The sequence below is a fragment of the Lutra lutra genome, chromosome 8 (genome assembly GCF_902655055.1).
Source record: "Lutra lutra chromosome 8, mLutLut1.2, whole genome shotgun sequence".
Taxonomy (NCBI): Eukaryota; Metazoa; Chordata; class Mammalia; order Carnivora; family Mustelidae; genus Lutra; species Lutra lutra.
Window position 1 is genome coordinate 144,021,584 of NC_062285.1, and position 19,566 is coordinate 144,041,149.

The window sequence follows — 19,566 nt, forward strand, 5'->3', positions numbered from 1 at the left end:
GGGTGACCTGGCGCACTCACCTTCAGGCAGAGCCGGGGCTGTGTGTCCACCGAAGGATACTGTACCTGCGGGGGAGGGCGGGGGACGGCGCTCAGGTCAGGCCCCTGCCCTCTGCGCCCACCCCCATCCCCGCTGGGGGTTACTCACCCTGCCGTGCGCCGGCCGGCCCGAGTGCTCCAGGTTGTGGCAGAGGGCCCCTGGCCCCGGGCGCCAGCACAGGCTCACGTGGCCGCTCACGGGACATGCAGGCTCCCAGCTCAGTGCCCGGTCCCCCGGGTGGTAGCGGATAGCATCCCACAGGGCCTCCGTCTCTGCAGGGACCCTCCCCCAAGGACTCAAGTCAGCGGAGCCCCCACCCACGTGTGTGTCCCAAGGCCTGTGCGGGGCATCCCGGGGCAGAGCGCAGGCACCCCTCTCAGAAGCCCTGCGTCCTCCGCGTGAGCCGGCCGGGGCGCGGGTGTCCGTGTGTCCCGGGCGTCCCCTCGCTTTTGCACACACGTGTCCACGCACAGATTTTTTTTTTTAAGATTTTATTTATTTATTTGATAGAGAGAGATCACAAGTAGGCAGAGAGGCAGGCAGAGAGAGAGGAGAAAGCAGGCTCCCCGCTGAGCAGAGAGCCCAATGCGGGGCTCGATCCCAGGACCCCGAGATCATGACCCGAGCCGAAGGCAGCGGCTCAACCCGCTGAGCCACCCGGCGCCCCTACGCACAGATTCTGCTCCCAGAAAAGGCCAGCCAGGACTCACCTTTGGCCACGTGCCATCCACGGCAGGCTCAAGAGGGGGGACGGGCCTGTCCACACGCTTCATCCCCACTGTGTCCCCTCCAGGCCGAAGCAAGCCGCTACCTCCACCAAGCTGGGCAGCCCCCAACCTGCCCTCTTCCCGCACTGCCTCGTCTCCCACCACCCCTGCTTCACACCGTAAGGCACTTGCCATCTTCGAAGGGACAGGCCTGCATCCGCACGGCGTCAGGGGTCGCAAACCAGCCCTGCAGGAGGGGCTGGGGTCAGCTCAGGCCCAGCCCCTCCCTCTGTCTCCTCCGGGCAGTGAAGGCCACACTCTCACTGACCTCAAGGCACAGGCATGGCAGCTCCTGGCTGTAGGGCAGAGAGACGGTGCGGGACATCTGGTTCACTGTCACCTGTGTGCAGTGGAGGGCTTGAGGGTTGGGGGCCCCAGTGGCTGGGACTGGGAGAGGCTAGGAAGGCCTGGGTGGGGGTAGTGGGTAGGAGGCAGGCCTGGGGCAGGGTGGGAGGGGGGAGGCAAGGATAGGTCCTTGGGCTAGACTTGGGTGGGGGGGTGTGGCCTGGGCCAGAGGCCTGTCCAGGGCTGTGGGCCTGGGCTCACCCGCACGGGGACACCCACATCGTCGCAGGTGAACCACTTCAGGCAGAGCCGCACGTAGTAGTCAGGGGCCCCGGGGGCCTCAGGCACCTGGACCAGAATGACCTTCCGGCTGCGGTCCGCCCAGTAGGAGAACTTCCCGGCTGTAAAACGGTGGCAGTTGGGGGCCACGCTGGGACTAGCAGTCACTGGACAAAGGTCTCCACCTGTCCTGAGAGGCTCCAGGAGATGGACCCTTGCTAGATACAGGCATGTGGGAGTCGCCCACCTGAGAACCCATCATGACTTCCCAAGTGGGGCAGGCGGAAGACACCCATGGAAGGGCCTGCAGGGGCCTCCCCAGGGTCTGCGGGGCGGCGGTCCCACCCGGGAAAGGGGCCTCACCAAAGCAAATGGGCACGTTCCTCCCCACGTCCTCGTCTCTGCAGTCTGCAAATGGCACAGCAATGGTGGGCCCAGGCCTCCTGTTCCCAGCAGCTGTACCCGAGCCTCTGCCCACGTGCTTTACAGAAGTCTCTCTTCTCCCAGGGAGCCGTGACCCCGGATAAAGTGAGAGGGGCTTGCTGCGAGCCCTCTGGCATGGGGCCCTGACCCCTGCCCCGGATGGCCCACCCAAGTTGCCCCCAGAAGCCAGTGGCAGCTGTACCCGGGCCAGCCCCACGGGCTCCCACCTTCCACATGGTACTGCTGGTCTAGCTGGACCCCGCAGAAGTGGGGGACGGTCCTCAGGGTGACGTAGAGGCTCTGAGCCACGCTCACTTCAAAGCAATCAAAATGCACCTGCAGCTGGGCATGCACAGGTGTGAGCCAGGTGGGTCTGGGGTCTCTAGCGCCCCATCCCTGGCCTGGCCAGCTCCACCTCGCACAGCTGGAACTCAGGAGAAGGGTCCCCAGTCCTTGGGCCTTGGTGGAGCAGGAGTCCAGAAGGGAGGGCAGCCAGGAGCAGCCAGGGGACAGCTGCTCCTGTCGGGCAAAAGCTTGGGGTGGGGCCAGCACGTCTGGGTCAGGCCCCGGCCTCACCTGCCACCCCACCTGCCGGTGGCGGGAGGCTCTGGAGACCCGCACGCTCTGACACTGAGTCTCCTGGGTGTCCAGATTCATGGAGCAGGCCTCCAGGCCCCGCAGGCTCTCTGCGTGAAGGGAGGGGCCGGGCAGGTGGGTCAGACCAGGGCAGGGAATCCTCCTCTCTGTGAAGTACAGTTAGTGGGGTCCCTGGCCCCCCAGACTGCCTCTCACCATGCAGCACGAGGGAGGCCCGCACGCGCAGGAGCAGGGAACAGCCGTCATTGGGGGCACACTTCATGGCAGTGGAGAGTGTCAGGGCCTCCAGGACCGATGGGGACACGGACGAGGGGGGTGGCCGGCAGAAGCTGTTAAAAATATTCCCTGGGGAGGAGAGGAGGCTGGTGAGTGCTTCGGGCCTCCCCAGGGCCTGGGTAAGGCTTTGTGGGTGGCCCAGCCAGAGGAGGGCGCTCCGGGACGGCATGTCTGGGGAGGGGTCCTCACTGTCTTGCTCCAGGGCAATCAACGAATGGCCCCCAGTGAACAGAGGACCTGCCCTGGAGCCAGCTGTCTGTCGGGCATCAGGAGTGGGGCCAGTCTGGGGAGCAGACCCCACATGCCCAGCACGGGCGCCTTCTGATAAGCTGGCAAGCCCCATGGCCTCTCTTTAAAGTCCTGTGGGGCACCTGGGTCATGACCCCAAGGTCGTCGGAGCCCAGATCGGGGGTCTCGCTTCCAGGCATGGGGGCTGCGCCGAGTGGTGGCGTTCACTTGGCCCGGCTGGCAGCCGGGGACTTGGAGGATAGAGGGTATTGCCGTGGAGCCCTGGGGAGGCCCGTGGCCCTCCAAGTCGGCAGCCCAGGTGCCCTCCTGCGCCCAAGGGCGCAGGTGGTCTGCAGACAGGGTTCAGGCCCTGTGTTGGGACGGTGGAAGGAAGTAACCCCGAGGTGGGCCCGCGTGTCCTGGGTAGGAGCTGCGGTGCCCAGAGCTCCCAGGGGGACCTGTTGGGGCTGGAGCTCTGGGGGACGGGCAGGCAGCACAGGAGGGGGACCCGTCAGACCACGCCGAACTGCACCGTGAGGGAAGGGGGAGCGGAGGAAGACCCCTCTGTGGGGAGGCTGGGGAGGAAGGAGGAAGACTGAGGTGCGGCCCTGAGGGTGCAGAGTCCGTCTGTCCGGAGCCTGCGGCCACGGGCTATCTCTGCCCCGGGACCTGTTCCGGCGACCTGTGAGCAGGTGGGCTACGGAGAAGGCGGGGTGCCCCAAAGCCAGGTCTTTGCCGGACGCAGTGGCCCTGCCCACCGGGCCTGGACGCACATGGCAAGGAGCGCGTCCCTGGGTGGAGCTCGCTCCGATGGTTTCAGAGAGAGACTCACGGGATGTGAGGAGTTACAAGACCCGAATATATTCTTGGAAAGGAAATCCGGCTCTGTGGACCCCACTGCGGCCCAGGCGGAGTCATGGGATCCGGCTGACTCTCCTGTAGGACACAGCCTAGAAAGCCAGACAGAGGACGTGAAGAGGGGTTTCAGGATGTGGCAGGAGGAAAGGGAGGACGGGGATGTCCTTGAGGTGACACTGGGCTGTGGGGGAGGCAGGGGCCCAAGTGGCTCCCTCCCTGAGTCAAGGAGAAGGGCAGAGAGCCTGGGCAGACCCGAGTGCCCACGTTTGCGGGACAGAGCACGAGACAGGAGAGAAGGCTGCACAAGAAGGCGGGAGAAGGTTCACCTGCGGGGCACAAGTCAGCACGCCCGTGAGGGGAACTGCCGGGGCAGGCAGGAACCCGCCCAGAGGATCTGAGGGAACCGCGTCCTGCGCTCCTGGGGCTGGGGACAGTCCTGTGGGCGGTCTGGCCCTGGGTACGCCCCACATTTGCAGGAGTCTTGCCTTGGTGGGGGGTAATTAGCCTCAGACTGAGTGCTGCTCTCAGCCTGCCCAGCGCCCCCCGAAAGTTTAAGCGTTAGCCCTGAAATTTAACTGTCTTTCAGGAGAGCCTCAACGATATTTGTAGGAGTAAATCATATGTCCAGCACACAACAGGGTAAAATTAACAATTCAAAATTACAAGCCATGCAAAGAATCAGGAAAATACGACCCATAACGAGGAGGAGAATCAATTCACTAAGACTGGTGCGGGCTCCAGAACCAGCTCAAGGACGTCAAAGCAATGAGACGCTGTTTCCGAATGTCCCCACTGGTGCGCATAGACGTGGGAGACTAGATAGGGAGCTCGAGCTCAGATCCACCTTCTAGAAAAAATATAATGTCTGAGATGAAAAACACATCAGATAGGATTAATAACAGATTAGATATTTAGAAGGAGATTGGGGAACTCGACGGAGCAACCGAAACCACCCAAAAGAAAATGGAAAGAGATACTGGTGACGATGGGATGACAAGAGGAGCATTGGCAGGACGTCTCCAGGGACCGAGTGCGCTCGGAGAGTCCCCAGAGGGATGCAGGGAATGAGAAAAAAAATCGGTATCTCCCCGACTTGATGAAAACTGTGAAGTCGCAGGTCCAAGAAGCCGGTGAGAGCTAAGCGTAAGGAAGATGGAGAAATTACAAGACGCACCAGGATCCATTTGCTGGAAGCCAGTGACGGACAGAAAACGTAGAAGCCACCAGAGGAAAAAGACATGTTATGTGGAAGGAACAAAGGACAGGACAACGGCAGTTTCTTGTGGGAAAGGGCAGAAGAGGCCCCAGAATGCCGCAGGCCGGCCTGCCCACTGGAGCTGTCTGCAGACGAAGCGTGAATAAAGACTCCTGGAGCACACAGAAGCCAAGAGGACTCCTCATCAGAAGACCCACCACCAAAAAAAAGTTAGACAGGCCCTTGGGTAGGGAGGAAAATAGGAAAATGGTACCAAATGGAGCACCAGAAATGATAACCATGTAGATACACGATCTATTTCCTCATTATTTAAGTCCATTTAAAGGAGGATTGACTGTTTACACGGAATAATAATAGTAATGCACTGGGAGTCTAGAACACGCGGGAAAGGGAAACATGTGACCACAACCCCACAAACACCTGGCGTGGGGGGAGGGGCACCTGGGGGCGCAGCCCGTTAAGCCTCCAACTCCCAGCTTCCACTCAGATCATGATCTCCAGGTCTCGGGGTCACGGGATTGACCCCTGCATCAGGCTCCACACTCAGCGGGGAATCTGCTCGGGATGCTCCCTCTGGCCCTGGCCCTGCTCGTCCCCCCCACCCAAGTAAATCAGTAAATCTGACACACCAGATGGATGGCCGAGGTGTGGCTGCTCTACTGCAGCCACGGCTGTTTGTGCCGTGAGGCACCGCGTCCTGAAGGTAGAGTACAATGCATAAAGATGTACGTTAGAAACACCGAAAACCAAACAGAAAGCAAAAAAACACCAAAATGAACAAAGAGTTTGAACTATTAAGTCAACTGAGGAGGAAAAATGAAACCACACACACACAATTAACCGAAAGACGGCAGAAGAAGAAAAAGTGAACAAAGACGATAAGGAACAAGGGAACAGGAACGCGGTCCCCCTGGCCTTGACCGCTTCCGTAGTCACACTCAGTGCAAATGTTTGACGCCGTAGTCAGGCAAAGACGTTCAGGCTGCGAGCCCAACCCAGACCAACGCAGGCTGTTGTAAGAGACGCACTTCATGGAGGAGGACACCGGCGCGAAGACACAGGCTGCCAGAGCTGATCGAAAGAAAGATGGACGGATTGTGACCAGACGGCATGGCTTTCCTGGCAAAGAATATTACCAGAGAGAAGGACACTCCTTTCAGAGCGACAGAGGGAGCAATTCCTTGGGAGGACACAGCAGTCACAACTGATACGACGCACTTAATGTCAGAGTTTCACAGGGAGACAAAACAGGTTAAACAACAAGGTCGAACAGACAAGCCCACAGTCTTAGTTGGTTTCAACAGTCTTCCTTCTACACTTGACCGAACAAGTGGGCAGAAAACCGGAAGGAATATGGTGGCCTCGTATGACATAACCAACCCGCTCAGCTTCCCCGGCATTTACAGCACCCCCCCAACAGCGGTGGGGTCTGCATGTGTTCCAGTGCGCACGGAATGTTGATCTAGATAGACTGTGTGGTCCATAAAATAGTCTCAGTACATTGAAAAGAATTCAGATCAAACAAACTATCTTCTCTGATCAAAATGGAATTAAATCAGTCATTAATAACATAGTTCTGGGGGCGCCTGGGGGGCTCAGTCGGCTGAGCATCTCACTCACTATTGGTTTCAGCTCAGGTTGTGATCTTAGTGTGGATCCCTCTCCCTCTGCCCCTCCCACTCGTTCTCTCTCGCTCTCTCTTCCTCTAAAATACATAAATAAGTCTCTAAAAAACTAAAATAAAATATTTCTGGAAAACCTCCCAATATTTGGAAACTGAACAATACACTTTTAAATAACTTTCAGCTAAAGAAGATATGAAAAGGGAAATTAGAAATTACTTTGAACAGAATGAAAATGAAAACACAACATATAAAAATATTTGGATGCTGCCAAAACATTATTGGGGGGGATTTGTAGCACTTAATTCCAAATTAGAAAAAAAAAAAATCTCACATTAGTGACATCAGCTTCCACCTTAAGAAACTAGAGTAAATGCACGCCCTTAAACTAGAGCTAAATTACACATCAACTATATCTCAAACCGAGAAGAAAGAGTAACAAAACCTGAAGTAATCAGAAGAAATAAAATAAGATCGGAGTGGAAACCAATGAAATAGGAGACAGAAGAGCAGTAGAGAAAGTCAATGAAAGCGTATGTTTAAGAAAGAAATACTACCAGTTCTACACAGATCCTTCCAGAAAACCGATGCAGCAGGAATAGTGTGGAACCCATTCTCTGATATCAAAACCTGACAAAAAACATTACAAAAAGAGAAAACTACAGAAAGCTCATGGCCACAGAGTAGAACCTCTAAACAAAATTTCAGTCAAGGGAATCCAACAACATGGAAAAAGATAACACATGATTACCAAGTGCAGTTTGCCCTCAGAATATGAGACAGATTCGATGTTGGAAAATCCATCACTATAGGGCAGGCCTCTCAGGGCCCCTCCTCCTTCTGGAGCTTTGTGTTATCATGCAATAAACTTTGCTTTGCTGCCTACCAAAAAAAAAAAAAAAAAAAAAAAAAAAAAAAAAAGGAAAGGAAAGGAAGAAAGAATCACTACAATTAACTATGTTAACAAATTTTGAAAAACACATACGATCATCTCAATAGCAAAATTATTTTACAAAATCCAATATCTATTCCTAAAAAAATCCTCAGCGAACAAGGAATGTAAGGAAACGTTCTCAACCTGTTAAAGGCCATCTATGGGGAACCTATGGTTACTGCCGTGTTTGCCAGTGAAAGGACCGTTTTCCCTTAAGATCAGGAAGGAGACCAGCAGCACCGCTCTGCTCACTTCTGTTCAGTGTTGCATTAGAGATTGTAGTCAGTGCAATAAGGCAAGAAAATAAACTTCCTTTTCAGTTTGGAAAGAAGTAAAGCCGTCTTCATTCGCAGATGACATAGCTGTCTCTATAAAAATCTAATGCACTCTGAGGTGCCTGGGGGGCTCAGTCGTTTAGCGTCTGTCTGCCTTCGGCTCAGGCCAGGATCTCAAGATCCTGGGGTCGAGCCCCACATCGGGCTCCTCGTGGTCTCTGCCTGAGGTTCTCCCTCTTCCTCTGCCCCTCTGCGCCCCTGCTCATGCGTTCTCTCTCCCAATCTTTTTAAAAAAAGATTTTATTTATTTATTTATTTTTTTATTTGAGAGAGAGGAAGAGTGAGAGAGAACACAAGCAGGGAAGTGAGGGAGAAGCAGGTTTCCCGCCCACCGCCCCCACTCTGCCCCCCAAACAAGGAACCCAATACAGGACTCAATCCCAGGACCCTAGGATCATGACCTGAGCTGAAGGCAGATATTTAACTGATGGTGCCAGCCAGGCACCCCAGTAAAATAAATCTTTAAAAAATTATGCTATAAAGGTAATTTCCTCCTTCCTGCCCATCTATGTGTGTAAGAAGCCAGCGAGTTTCTAAACTCCTCCCCGGAACTGGTGAGATGTCATACGGAGCTTGGCCCCATAAGAGGGGGTTTCTCCCAACTTGGTTTAAGTTTATAGAAGATCATAAGTGGGAAAAATAAAAAAAACAATAATTTTTTTTAAAGCCTTAGGCACACAGAGCACAGCTGTCTTCATACCCCACGGGCTTCTCCTCATCATGTCCTGAGGGGTCAGACCAGGACGGGCAAGGAGGTCGCAGTCTCCTGCCACCTCCTTCTCCCAAACTGATGGATGTTAAACAGAGAAGGAAGAGTTGAGCTGCCTTTCCTGATCCCCATGAGCAGGCGGTTCTGAGCAGTGTCTGTGATCACTCCTCCCGTAACAGTCCAAGTTCCAAGTAATTGTCTGCACCTGGCATGGCCCCTGCCCTGTGTGTCCTTGGCCCCCATGTCTTGGAGATGATGCAAGCAGTGGTGGGGTCTGATGGACTCCTCTGAGCCAGAGGCAGCGGCCAGCCCGCCAGCTGTCCGCAGACTCCATGGTGAAGCCGAGTGGCCAGCCAGGTAATGTGGGCTGGGCGGGGAGAGTTCTGTCCCCAGCCTGGGGTTCCCTTGCCCCGGGGAGCACCAGAGAGCCTCACGCGGTGTTCCCAAGGGAAGGCAGAGCCCTCTTCCCACCCATGGGTGCCTCATGTGTGTGAAAATGTCTTCTTCTCTGCAAGGAATGAGAAACCCCCATCTCTTGACCTTTTCCGAGGGTGGGGGGAAGCAGATCTACTCCAGCCAACCAAGAAAAGGACAAAAACCAGAATTAAAAAAAAAAAAAAAGGTAGAGCCATGGCAGAGAAGGGCTCATGGGGAGCACAGAGCGTAGTGACTGCAGAGAGGGAAGATGCCTGTTGTGGAATAAATGCGTGAGAACAGCTCCTATTCCAGACTAGCTGACAAAACGGGGAGTATACAGAGGAGAGGAGAGGAGAGAGGAGAAGAGATACAAGCATGCCATGTTATCTGTGGCGCAAAACGGGGCAAACAAGTCGTTGTCCCTCCATGGAAATCACTGTGAACCCAAAATTTGTTATGAAGCCTCGTGGGAGTCTCCCTGTGGGAGAAGTAAATATATTCGATCTTTTCAAAGACTTGAAAAGCTGCCGCAGAGCCGTACTTTATGAAGGCCTAACAGATGTGCTCTGAAGAGGAGAAACAGGAACTCGAAAGAAGAAGCGGGTTCCAAAAGGGAACAGTGAACTCAGGGGTTGGCGAACTGTGGTGGTGAATTTGAATTCCTCCTGACAAGAGAGGAGGAGGAGGAGGAGAGTTCTCCGTGTTCAGAAACACGCTGGGGGTCTCGTTTCCCATAATACGCCAGGCTAGGCTGTCCAGGCCAACTCTCTAGCTGAAAACAGCTAACAATGCTGGGGGAAAGTCAGGCATAGAAAAGGTCCAAGGAAACTTGGGAAAGCTGCTGAAAGAATCAGCATCATCAGGTCAAAGCCTGAGAGACGGCAGAGGGACGCACAGGAGGCCACGTCTGCTGGCAACATCATGGAGCTGTCCCACTATCACCCTGGGTTGGGGGCCATGGGGAGCCCCCCAACCCTGGGCCCTGTGGTTGGCCACTCTGAGTGCGCAGGGAGGAACAGAGAGCTTCCCAGGGCCTTCCGTGGGTCTGGGTGCTGGTGTCCAGCCCTGGTTCGCATCTCTAGGAAGGGCCAAGGGACCTCAATCTGTTTTTTAAAGGGAAATGGTCCTGACAGTCATACATCATCTCTGGGTACCACTCGGAAACAAGGGGGAATCTGATCCAGGGGAACCTCCAGCATCCTAGGCCCTGGGGAACCTCACAAGTCATTTCTTGAGGGCACTGAGCAGGCATATTTAAAGATGAACAGATATGCCAGAAAACAAAGCACCGAGAGGGAAACCTGGCAGAAATGAGAGCCCCATGGAGTCTTCCGGGGACAGGCGCACGAGATGTGACTGTAGACCAGCCACCCTAGGACAAGCTCGGAAGTATGCGTGGTGGGAAACAGAAACTACAAAGACGGACCAAGCACATTCGCAAAAAAACAAGAGTTTCTAGAAACGAAACCCACAGAAACAGAAATTAAAAATGGAACAAGTGGCTTCCAGAGCAGCCTGGACCTCACCAAAGAGAGAATTAGTGAAGCAGAAGGTCCCAGCAAATGACCCCGAAGGCCGCAGAGGGACAAAGAGATGGAAAATACAACAGAGACATTCAGAAATGTGAACAAAGTAAAATGGCCAAGATGACCCCGAGGAAGGGAAAGAGGACAGACAGGACTGCTGGCTAGCTTTGCAAAGGCTCATGAAAAAAAGTGAAGTGTAGGCCAGTCTCCCGTATGAATATAGTTATAAAACCTACATAAAACTGTAGCAATTTGGTTTAATAATATATTAAACATGACTGGATAGGATTTGTCTCCAGACTCCACGTGTGGTCAAAGTTAGAACATCTATCAGTACAATTTATCTCATTGAAAGATTAAAGGAGGAAAACTGCATGATTATTTTCACAGATGCATACAGTTTTCATAAGGTTCACTTCCTATTCTTGATAAAGAATGTTTAAAAAACTGGGAAAAGAAAGGCATCTCCTTGTCTAGATAGAAGTCATCTTCTTCAAAGGCCCCATTAGCCTGATAACATCAGGTGAGCCTTGGGAGTCAATCCCGTGAATACCAGAACTAAAATAAGGCTCCCCATTCCACACTGTCCTGGTGCCTGGAGCCAGGTCTGTAAGACCAGAAACACACACAGGTTTATAAACTGTCATCATTTACAGAATATGTGATTATCTATATACAAAATCTTAAGAGACTCAATGGGAAATCTATCAGAAATAACAAAGAATTTTTAACAAATGTGTTGGGTACAAGATCAATGTACAAAAGCAGCTGCTTTACACCAGCAAAACCACTCGGAAAAATATAATAAAATAAAGAAACCTTTCACACTATCCTTCAGCCTCTGAAGAATGTAGTACAAGCTTTGAGGAAGACCTACATCGTTGGAAAGGCATACCATGTTCATGGTTGGAACACTCAACTCTGAGGTCATTTCTGTCTCAAGTCAATGGCTGTAGTCAATGCCAGTCAGATCAAAATGTGTGATATTGTAACTTATATAAGAAATATGCTCCGTGCCCATTATCTGGTACAAGAATCCTAAAACCCTTGGGATTTTCTGCGAGCTAAGAGCTGGGAGGGCGTCTTTTGTTGTTCATAACAAAGCACGTTCAACCGCAACTAAGTTCATCTTAACGAGGTAAGTTTTGGAAAGCCCCAAGGGTGGGGGCTGGTTGCCAGGGAAATCAACCTCATGATGACCTCTGCTGAGGAGAGAGGACCCGGAGGTCCCGTCAACCACCAGTGGCTGGCGAATTTATCAGTCGTGCCTATGTAAAACCTTCCATATAAGCCTCCATAAAAACTCTAAGGGTTTGGAGGGACAGGGTTTGGAGCACTTTCGGGTTGGTGAGGACATGGAGCTGGGAGAGTGGCAGCCCCAGGAGGCATGGGGGTCTCTGTGCCCTCCTGCGTCCCTTCTACCTGGTTTTTCTTAAATTATATCGTTTTATAAAAAACTGGTTACCTGGCAAGTAAAATGATGCTCTGAGTTCTGTGAGCCCATCAAGCAAAGAAAGTGGACTGAGGGCGGGGTCATGGGAGTCTCTGACCCATAGCCAGTTGGTCAGAGGCAGAGGGGACATCCCAGACTTGTTGCCGGTGTTGGAAGTTGGGGGGCAGTCTTGTGGGACAAAACCCGTAATCTGTGCGCTCGGAGGCTAAACTGGTCGCCTAGGTAACTTAGAACTGAGTTAATTGCTTGGTGATATTAAAAAATACACACATTGGCTCTCTCCAAAATAAATAAGTAAATCCTTTATTTTTAAACGGGGGGCACCTGGGGGCTCAGTCACTTGAGTGTCTGACTCTCGATTTCAGCTCTGGTCCAGACCTCAGGGTCCTGGGATCAAGCCCCATGATGGCCTCTGCCCTCAGCTGGGAATCTGCCTGGCATTTTCTTCCTCTGCGCCCCCTCCCATGCTCGCACATGCCCTCTCTCTCCCCCAAAATAAGTAATCTTAAAACAAGACCTGCGTTGGGAAGTGCCTCCTGAAATTCTCAGTAAACTTGACAATCAAAACTTCACATTGAAGAAGTGAAGGCATACAAAATGCTAAAACCCTTTTGAAAAGCTTTCTAGTGTAAAAATGAAACTTAGATACTGAAAAACTCACCCAAAAAACATGGCTTTGTGAATTATTATGGAGCAGACAGCCCGATCCCCAGCCGGCGGGTCCCCAGCTAGTCCGAGCCCCTTTGCTCGCCGCAGACCCAGCGGGCTGACTTCTCCTGTAAGGACTTCATTCCTTATGGTTTCATCGTCCAGATGGGCCTCTTCCTGCACTAACCTTGAGGCTTGCCATTTTCCAGACTTGGATTACCTGGTCTGCCGCTGTCCTCAGCTCTGCCCCTCCTTGCAGAATCGGGCTCCATGGCCTGCCAGGCGTCCTCGGGATGCAGCTCGGCACCCGTCTTCAGACCCTGTATTTCTGGCTGGTCGGCAGCAGGACCCGGAGGCCCGATTGTGCTCAGGATCTAGTCCTTTGGCAGGACCAGCGCTGGTGTCAAGTGCCCTGGTTGGCGGGGGGGGGGGGGGGGGGGGGGGGGGGGGGCGGGGCGTGTCGTGATGCTGTGTCTGGACCCCCGCCTGCTTTGATGCTCGCTGTCACCAGCACTCACGTCAGTGGGGGACGCAAAATGGTTTTTCTACCGTTCGGTTTCCCTTACGAGCTGGAACACTTACTCCCAGGTGGCGTGCGCAGGAGACGGGCAGGAACAAGGCTTGATCCCAGTTTTGAGGATGACGAGCAGGTTCCCTGTCATCCTCAGGAGATGGGCTGCAACTTACCGCTAGTCTTTTTTTTTTTTTTTAAGGTCAAATGATCTCCTCTTGGCTAATGGGAGCTTCTTGAGGGCAGTTCCAAGTACTTTTTTTTTTAAGGTTTTATTTTTAAGTAATCTCTGCTCCCAGCGCAGGGCTGGACCCCGCAACCCCGAGATCAAGAGTCGCTCGCTCCTCTGACGCCCGCCCGCCTCCCTACCGTGGCTTTGAGAGCGTCTGTGCTCTCCGGTCCGAGGCGTCCCGGTTCTTCCGGCCCGTTCTCTGGCCCAGACCGAGCGTCGGCCCCTGCGCGCAAGCCCGGCCTGGTCCTCCCGCGGGAAATGGTGTCCGCGACCGACCGCAGCCTGGCCTGGGGGGCCCCACCGTGGACGTTGTCCGCGCGCTTTGCTACCTGCCCCAAAGACTTTCCTTTGTCTTTAAAACCCGGTCATTTTACCACAGTACGTTTTGGTGTTTGGTATTCAGGATCCGTATTTTTGGTTTGCTCCGATAATACCCAGTTTTAAGAAAGAAATTTAATGTCCCGAGAACCGTGGCTCCTCCTGGGTTTTCTTCAACGCGTTTTGGACATTCGGGCGCGTCCGCAGCGCGCACCGTCCACTCGCACGTCGTTTCCACCTGTTTGCTCGTCGCGTCTTTTCTTGTGAAAACGCCCGCCTTTGGCCTTGTCCCGCCCGGGTGTTTAGCGCTTGGCCTGCCCCGGCCGGGTCGTCGAGCGCCGTCCGCCCTTCCGAGGCGGTTTTCCGCGTGTCCGGCCCCGCGCCTCACTTCGGAGGATGTCGGGCTTCTGTGGGGCGTCGCGCGCGGGACAGAAAGCGACGCGGCCGCGACGGGTCGGTTCGGGCGTCCGGCTCGTCCCGCCGCCTCCGCGGCCCCACGGCGCCCTCTCCGAGCCGCGTCCGCGTCGAGCCAGCGGACCGCGAGGCCGACGCTCCCCTCCCGCGGCGGGCCCGGGGGTCCGGGGCTCGGGGCGCCCCGCAGCGGGCTCTCGCCCAGGGCTGGGGCCCGCCGCTCCCGGGGCGCCGCCGCAGGTGAGGCCGCGGGAACGAGCCGCAGCGGGGCGCCGCCCTCCCGCCGCTCCACCGGCGCCTGCGGGCTCAGGGACGGGGGCGCGCGCGGGCTCAGGGACGGGGGCGCGCGGGGGCTCAGGGACGGGGGCGCGCGCCGGCTCAGGGACGGGGGCGCGCGGGGGCTCAGGGACGGGGGCGCGCGCGGGCTCAGGGACGGGGGCGCGCGGGGAGCTCAGGGACGGGGGCGCGCGCCGGCTCAGGGACGGGGGCGCGCGCCGGCTCAGGGACGGGGGCGCGCGCGGGCTCAGGGACGGGGGCGCGCGCGGGCTCAGGGACGGGGGCGCGCGGGGAGCTCAGGGACGGGGGCGCGCGGGGAGCTCAGGGACGGGGGCGCGCGCCGGCTCAGGGACGGGGGCGCGCGCCGGCTCAGGGACGGGGGCGCGCGCCGGCTCAGGGACGGGGGCGCGCGCGGCCGCCGCTCGGCGGCGCAGCGCAGGGAGAGGAAGGAGCCGGGCGGGGCTCGCGGGCCGCGGCGGGAAGGAGCGGACGGCGGCGGCGCCCGGGCTCAGGGAGCTGCCCCGCGGCTGGAAGAGCAGAGCCGCGCGGAGCCGACCGTGGTGCGGCCGGGCCGGGTCCCCAGGCAGCAAAGCACCAGGGCCGCGTCCCCACCTCACGCCACGTGTGGAAACAAACCCCAGCGCGCTAAAGAGCCGAATGGAAACAAGAGGTTAAAGCCTGTGCAAGGCAGGGGGCGTTCCTCGGGATGGGGAAGAATTTCTTGAAACCCCCAAATCCACAAAACACCTTAAAGAGGAGACTGGTAAATGCGATCACATCCAAGTGGAAAAGTTCCGAATGGCCTTGGGAGCCCCAAGCGACCCTCCGGGAGGGAGCGGAACTCTGTGAGGCCCGGAGCACTCCCCAGGGACACTCACAGCGGGAGCCCACACCCCCGTCCCCAGCGCAGGTCACGCAGCAGCCGCCGCTGCCACGGAACACAATGAAGACTGTGAAGTTAATGGGCGTCATTTCGCGTTGGAGAAAACACAGAAGTTGATAAGGGGAAGTGGGGCTTTCCCTGTATGGCTGGCAGGGGCACTTTGCAAAAGGGGGCGTCCTCCGGTGAAGCAGGAACACCGGGCTTCTGTGCGGCAGGCGCACAGCTGGGCGTGAACTGGGGGCCTTGTCCGTGGTCACCAGCTGCTGGACAGCGACATCTGGGGGACACTCTGTCCTGCGAGGCAGGCAGGGGGAGGCCAGTAGAGTGGCAAGGAAGACAGGGTGACCCTGGTGGCCAGGCTGTATGAGGACGGGAAAGGCAGACTGTCCCCCCTGCCTGAGATGTACTCACGGTTCACTCGGCTCTCGCAGGCGAAGCCCTGGGGACAGAACAATGAGACAGGGTGAGGGTCAGCCTGGCCACTTTCCGTGCGCCCTCCTGGACCAGCCCCTACAGCTAGGAGAGTCACACGGCCCTTGACTCTCTGGAAGGGACTGGCAGTGGGGGTGAGGGGTGCCAGAGTCCAGCCCAAGGCCTGGCAGACAGCGGTCATTCAGTAGACAGTGTGACCTGGACCCCGTGGACCGGGGATCCCCGTGTCCCTAACATTCCCAGCTCCTGCTGTTGGCACAGGCCCACCCATTCATTCTTTAGGGGGACACTGGCTGAGCACCTGCTAGGTACTGATTAGGTGCAGGGGTTCTCAATGAAAGAAGTGGGGAAAGCTCTGTCTTGGAGGAGCCGCATTCTGAGACACAGACGCAGTCCGGAAGGTCAGGAAGTTGCACTTTGCTGACAAGGGATGGGGAAGGGGTATCAGAGGCCCCAGGGCGGCGTGGGTGGCAAATCTGCGGGTGTGTTCAAGGGAGCCCTTGTGGAGGAGGTGAGGGCATGGCAGGACTGGGGACCAGGTTCCGATGGGGCCGGGGGAGGGGGGGAGGTGGCTGGACCACCAGCCTGCAGGCTTCACTTTGGTGGGTGTGCCATAGGGCTCCACAGCCAAATTCGGGGAGACGGAGGTCGGGGTGCTGCTCCGGGAGCCCAGGGGGCAGGGGGTCCAGGTCCCTGGGGCACCAGGCTGCGCAGAGTAGCCCCTGCTCCCCAGCGCCACCACAGGGCGCCAAGGAGCAACAGCGATGTCGACCCTCTGCTCCCCTCGCGGAGGAGAACACAGCCGGGTGTGTGTGTGTGTGTCCCCGAGCAGAGGGGACACTCCGGTGGCACCCAGGTGGGAACGGAGGATCCAAGCCGGTCCTCTCCTGCTGCTTGGATCTGCTGTTCCATCCCCGCTCCAACCCCTTTCTAAACACGCTCATGTTTCAGAACGGTGTGGGACGTAGAGGAGAGGCATGGAGATAGTCCCGAGGGCTTCTCCACAGCCGTAGTATGGTGCGGACTGACTGTGCGTTTGTACAAACTAGGGACCCGGGCTGCTGGGGCACCGCTGAACCCCGCACGGTTGGGACTTCTCATCAGTTTTGCATCTGTTTTCCGTGTCTGTTCTCAACGTCTTTTTTTTCCGTTTCACATTGCTCGGATGGAAGGGCTGAGCCCACCTGGACAGCCTCACCCTGTCCACCATGCAACTGCGCATCCTGGAGAGCCTGGGGGCCCAGGGGTGTGCGGGCAGGAGGGGACAGCCCATTCCAGCGAGCCCAGAGACCGACCCTGCAGAGCAGCCCTGACTGAGCGCATGAGCCAGGCCGTGCTGGGGAGGTCCCTGCCTCCCTCCGCCTCCCATGCTTGGAATTCCCGCTGGGCATCCACTATCCTGTGGCCTGAACCTACTTCCCAAGTCCCAGAGTTCAAAGGCAGAGAGGGGCCGTGCTCGTGCCCCAAGGCCGAGGGCCTCCGTGTGGCCTGGACAGCAGGGACTGCCCTTTGTACCTGTGCCTGGAGCCCCCACAGCCCCGGAGTTGTGGAACATGGTGTAATGGAGGGCTGGTGGCTCTGGTCTGGTGGGTGCCCCTTCAGTGCCCAGACCCTCTCCTCTCTGGGACACAGGCAGAGGGACCAGCAGAGACAAAGGTCGGGCCAGAAAGCACCTGTGGGCAACGTGGCCCAGGGTCCCTGGCATACCAGGAGCTGGGGAAGGGCATGGGAGAGGGCTGGCTGCACGTCCCGGGGGCCCAGAGCTGCCCAGTCGAGAAGTGGCCACACCCCCACCTCCCTGGGATTTTCCATTGGGTTTCTCGGGGCTTTCCATGCCAGGCTTGGGGCTGTCTGTGGGGAGGGACCCCCACCCCACCCCAGGAGCATGTCTTTAGGGAGGGACCTGTGTTCCCTCCCCCGACCCCACCCCGAGCTGCCCCGCCCACCCCCGCCTCAGCTGGGGCTAGAGGAAAGGACCTGCGTGGGCTCCTGATCCACGGCTCCCCGCTTGCCTGGAGCTGGTCCCCGCAACGCAACCCAGGAGGCTGGGAAACCATGGAGTGGGGAGTGGTGTCTGGTTGGCACTCCCTGTGGGGTCAGCAGCAGCAGGGCCGTGAGCCCCCTCCCTCTGCACTTGCCCTGCGGCCTCCAGCACCCCTCTCCCCTCACCTCTCCTCCCTTTCCCTTGGGAATTCTTTTTCCTCACAGCCTCTGGGTCTGGGGGGCCGAGTCCTAGCCCAGCCCGGCCCAGTGCAGGAGCCCTGCTGGTGGCTCTTCCTGACCCCACTCACGTCAGCTCTCACGTCTGATGGGCTTCTCAAACCCCACGTATTGAAACCAAGTTGCCCCCCCAGAACCTGCTCCCCACCCCCCGCCGCCAGGCCTTCCACCTCAGGAGCCCTCTCTAGCAGCCCAGGGTTACAGTCACATTCTAGGGTCCACTCTGATTCCTCCTTGTCCACCAGGATCCCCAGTGGCTCCAACTCCCCCCGCAAAGTGCACACAAAGCCGCCCCCTCCCGTTATCCACCTTCACCATGGGGGGCCCGGGTCACCCCCCGACCTGGACCCAGCCGTTTCCTCTGCACCCACAGCTTCCACCAGCACCCACACGTTGTCTGCTCACACCCTGTACCAGCTAGAACACCAGTCCCCGAGGCCACGGTGCGCAGGGCAGGTGCTCCAGTGCCTCCGCCCTACGCTCTCCATGGTCTTTCTGAGCCCTTGTCCTTGCGTTCCGCTGAGCCCGGGATGCCTTCTGGCTGTGCCCCCAACATGCCTGGACCAGTCTCCAGGGACACAGGCACCCATGGCAGGTGCTGCCGGACGCCTCCCTCGGGTGAGGCTGAGTCAGTCCGCCCTGCGGTGAGAAGTCCCAGGAGGCCACCGTTTCCCAGCACACGGCTTGCCCTGCGGCTCCCTCCTGTCCTGGATTAGCACATTCCTTCAGCCTTCCCTTAGCAGGATGTCCACACAAGCCCAGCATCTCGGATGATGAAACAGGGCTCCCCGAAGCCACAAGGGGCTTCAGGGAGAGGGACCGGGTGAGGGCACATCAGTGGGCCCCTCCCGCCGGGGCTCTGGGCCAACAGGCCCTCAAGCAGAACTGCAGGGCCAGCCCCATGCCTCCCAGGGGTCCCCAGGCCCCCACGTCTCGTCACCCACTGCCTATCGCCCTTGGTTCTGTGCCGGGCGCCAGGCCGGCGCCCACCTGTGAAGGAGCCAGGGCCCCCTCAAGATGAGACCCTAGGAAGGCTCAGAGGCTCACATGAGAGTGGGAAAGGCCCCCTGATCACCAGATGGGGGTCAAGGAAGAGGCAGGAGCTCACCTGCGAACAGGAGAGGCCGCATTCTGCAATCTGGGGGATGGCCAGGCTGCGGTGCACGCTCCAGGCCAGGGAGAGCAGCACCACTGCTAGCCCAGCCAGCATCCGGCCCGCGTGCATGGGGGGAGGTTGCAGGACGACCCGAGGAGTGGCTCCTTGCCTTCCCAGCCTGCAGCTCCAGCCCCAGAGACAAGTGGGAGAGTCTCGACTGAGTCTCCTCCCCGAGGCAGACACTCCCCATCCTGATGGAACAAAGCCCAAGCGGGTTGGCCGTAACCACAACCCCATAACTTCCTGCCAGGTCCTGGCTCAGGCAATGGGGCCTTCAGACTCTGGCCAGTTGCCCACAAAGTTTCTAGGATGCCAAAGGAAGCATCTGGAACCTTAAGTCTTTGGGGTTCCAGGTAACCAGGTTCCCCAGGGGGCTAGACGCTGGAGCAGGGCTGGCTGTGGGCCTGGGTCAGGGAGCTATCCCACATGCCCCACGGCTCCCCCGTGTCTCAGGCAGTCGTCGTGATGGTGCAGGACGGAGGGTGGCCAGTGGCCCTAGTTGTTCAGTCCAGGTG

The 19,566-nt window shown here is 57.4% G+C and overlaps 2 protein-coding genes across 7 annotated transcripts in view; one reads left to right on the forward strand and one right to left on the reverse strand.

Moving 5' to 3' along the window:
• Positions 1 to 2,828, forward strand: part of LOC125107025 (uncharacterized) — a 25,694-nt gene extending 22,866 nt beyond the window's left edge. The window contains exon 4 of the mRNA XM_047741584.1: positions 2,815 to 2,828. The gene's annotated coding sequence lies outside the window, so the exon portion shown is untranslated. The remainder of the gene's footprint in view (positions 1 to 2,814) is intronic.
• The window catches only part of IL17REL (interleukin 17 receptor E like), a 22,616-nt gene extending 3,422 nt beyond the window's left edge, over positions 1 to 19,194 (reverse strand). For 2 of the 6 annotated variants that reach the window (XM_047742555.1, XM_047742553.1), the window contains exons 1-11: positions 19,004 to 19,194; positions 15,655 to 15,682; positions 2,586 to 2,735; positions 2,370 to 2,479; positions 2,021 to 2,135; positions 1,734 to 1,778; positions 1,353 to 1,492; positions 1,075 to 1,146; positions 939 to 993; positions 148 to 311; positions 21 to 65 (exon numbers count right to left, since the gene is read on the reverse strand). In XM_047742555.1, the coding sequence (XP_047598511.1) occupies positions 21 to 65; positions 148 to 311; positions 939 to 993; positions 1,075 to 1,146; positions 1,353 to 1,492; positions 1,734 to 1,778; positions 2,021 to 2,135; positions 2,370 to 2,479; positions 2,586 to 2,735; positions 15,655 to 15,682; positions 19,004 to 19,120 (1,041 nt within the window). In that variant the 5' untranslated portion in view covers positions 19,121 to 19,194. Of the gene's footprint in view, positions 1 to 20; positions 66 to 147; positions 312 to 938; positions 994 to 1,074; positions 1,147 to 1,352; positions 1,493 to 1,733; positions 1,779 to 2,020; positions 2,136 to 2,369; positions 2,480 to 2,585; positions 2,736 to 7,341; positions 7,473 to 12,625; positions 14,332 to 15,654; positions 15,683 to 19,003 lie in introns of those variants that run through there. The other 4 variants (XM_047742554.1, XM_047742558.1, XM_047742556.1 and 1 more) reach the window with 4 other exon arrangements.
• Between the last annotated feature and the right edge of the window lie 372 nt (positions 19,195 to 19,566).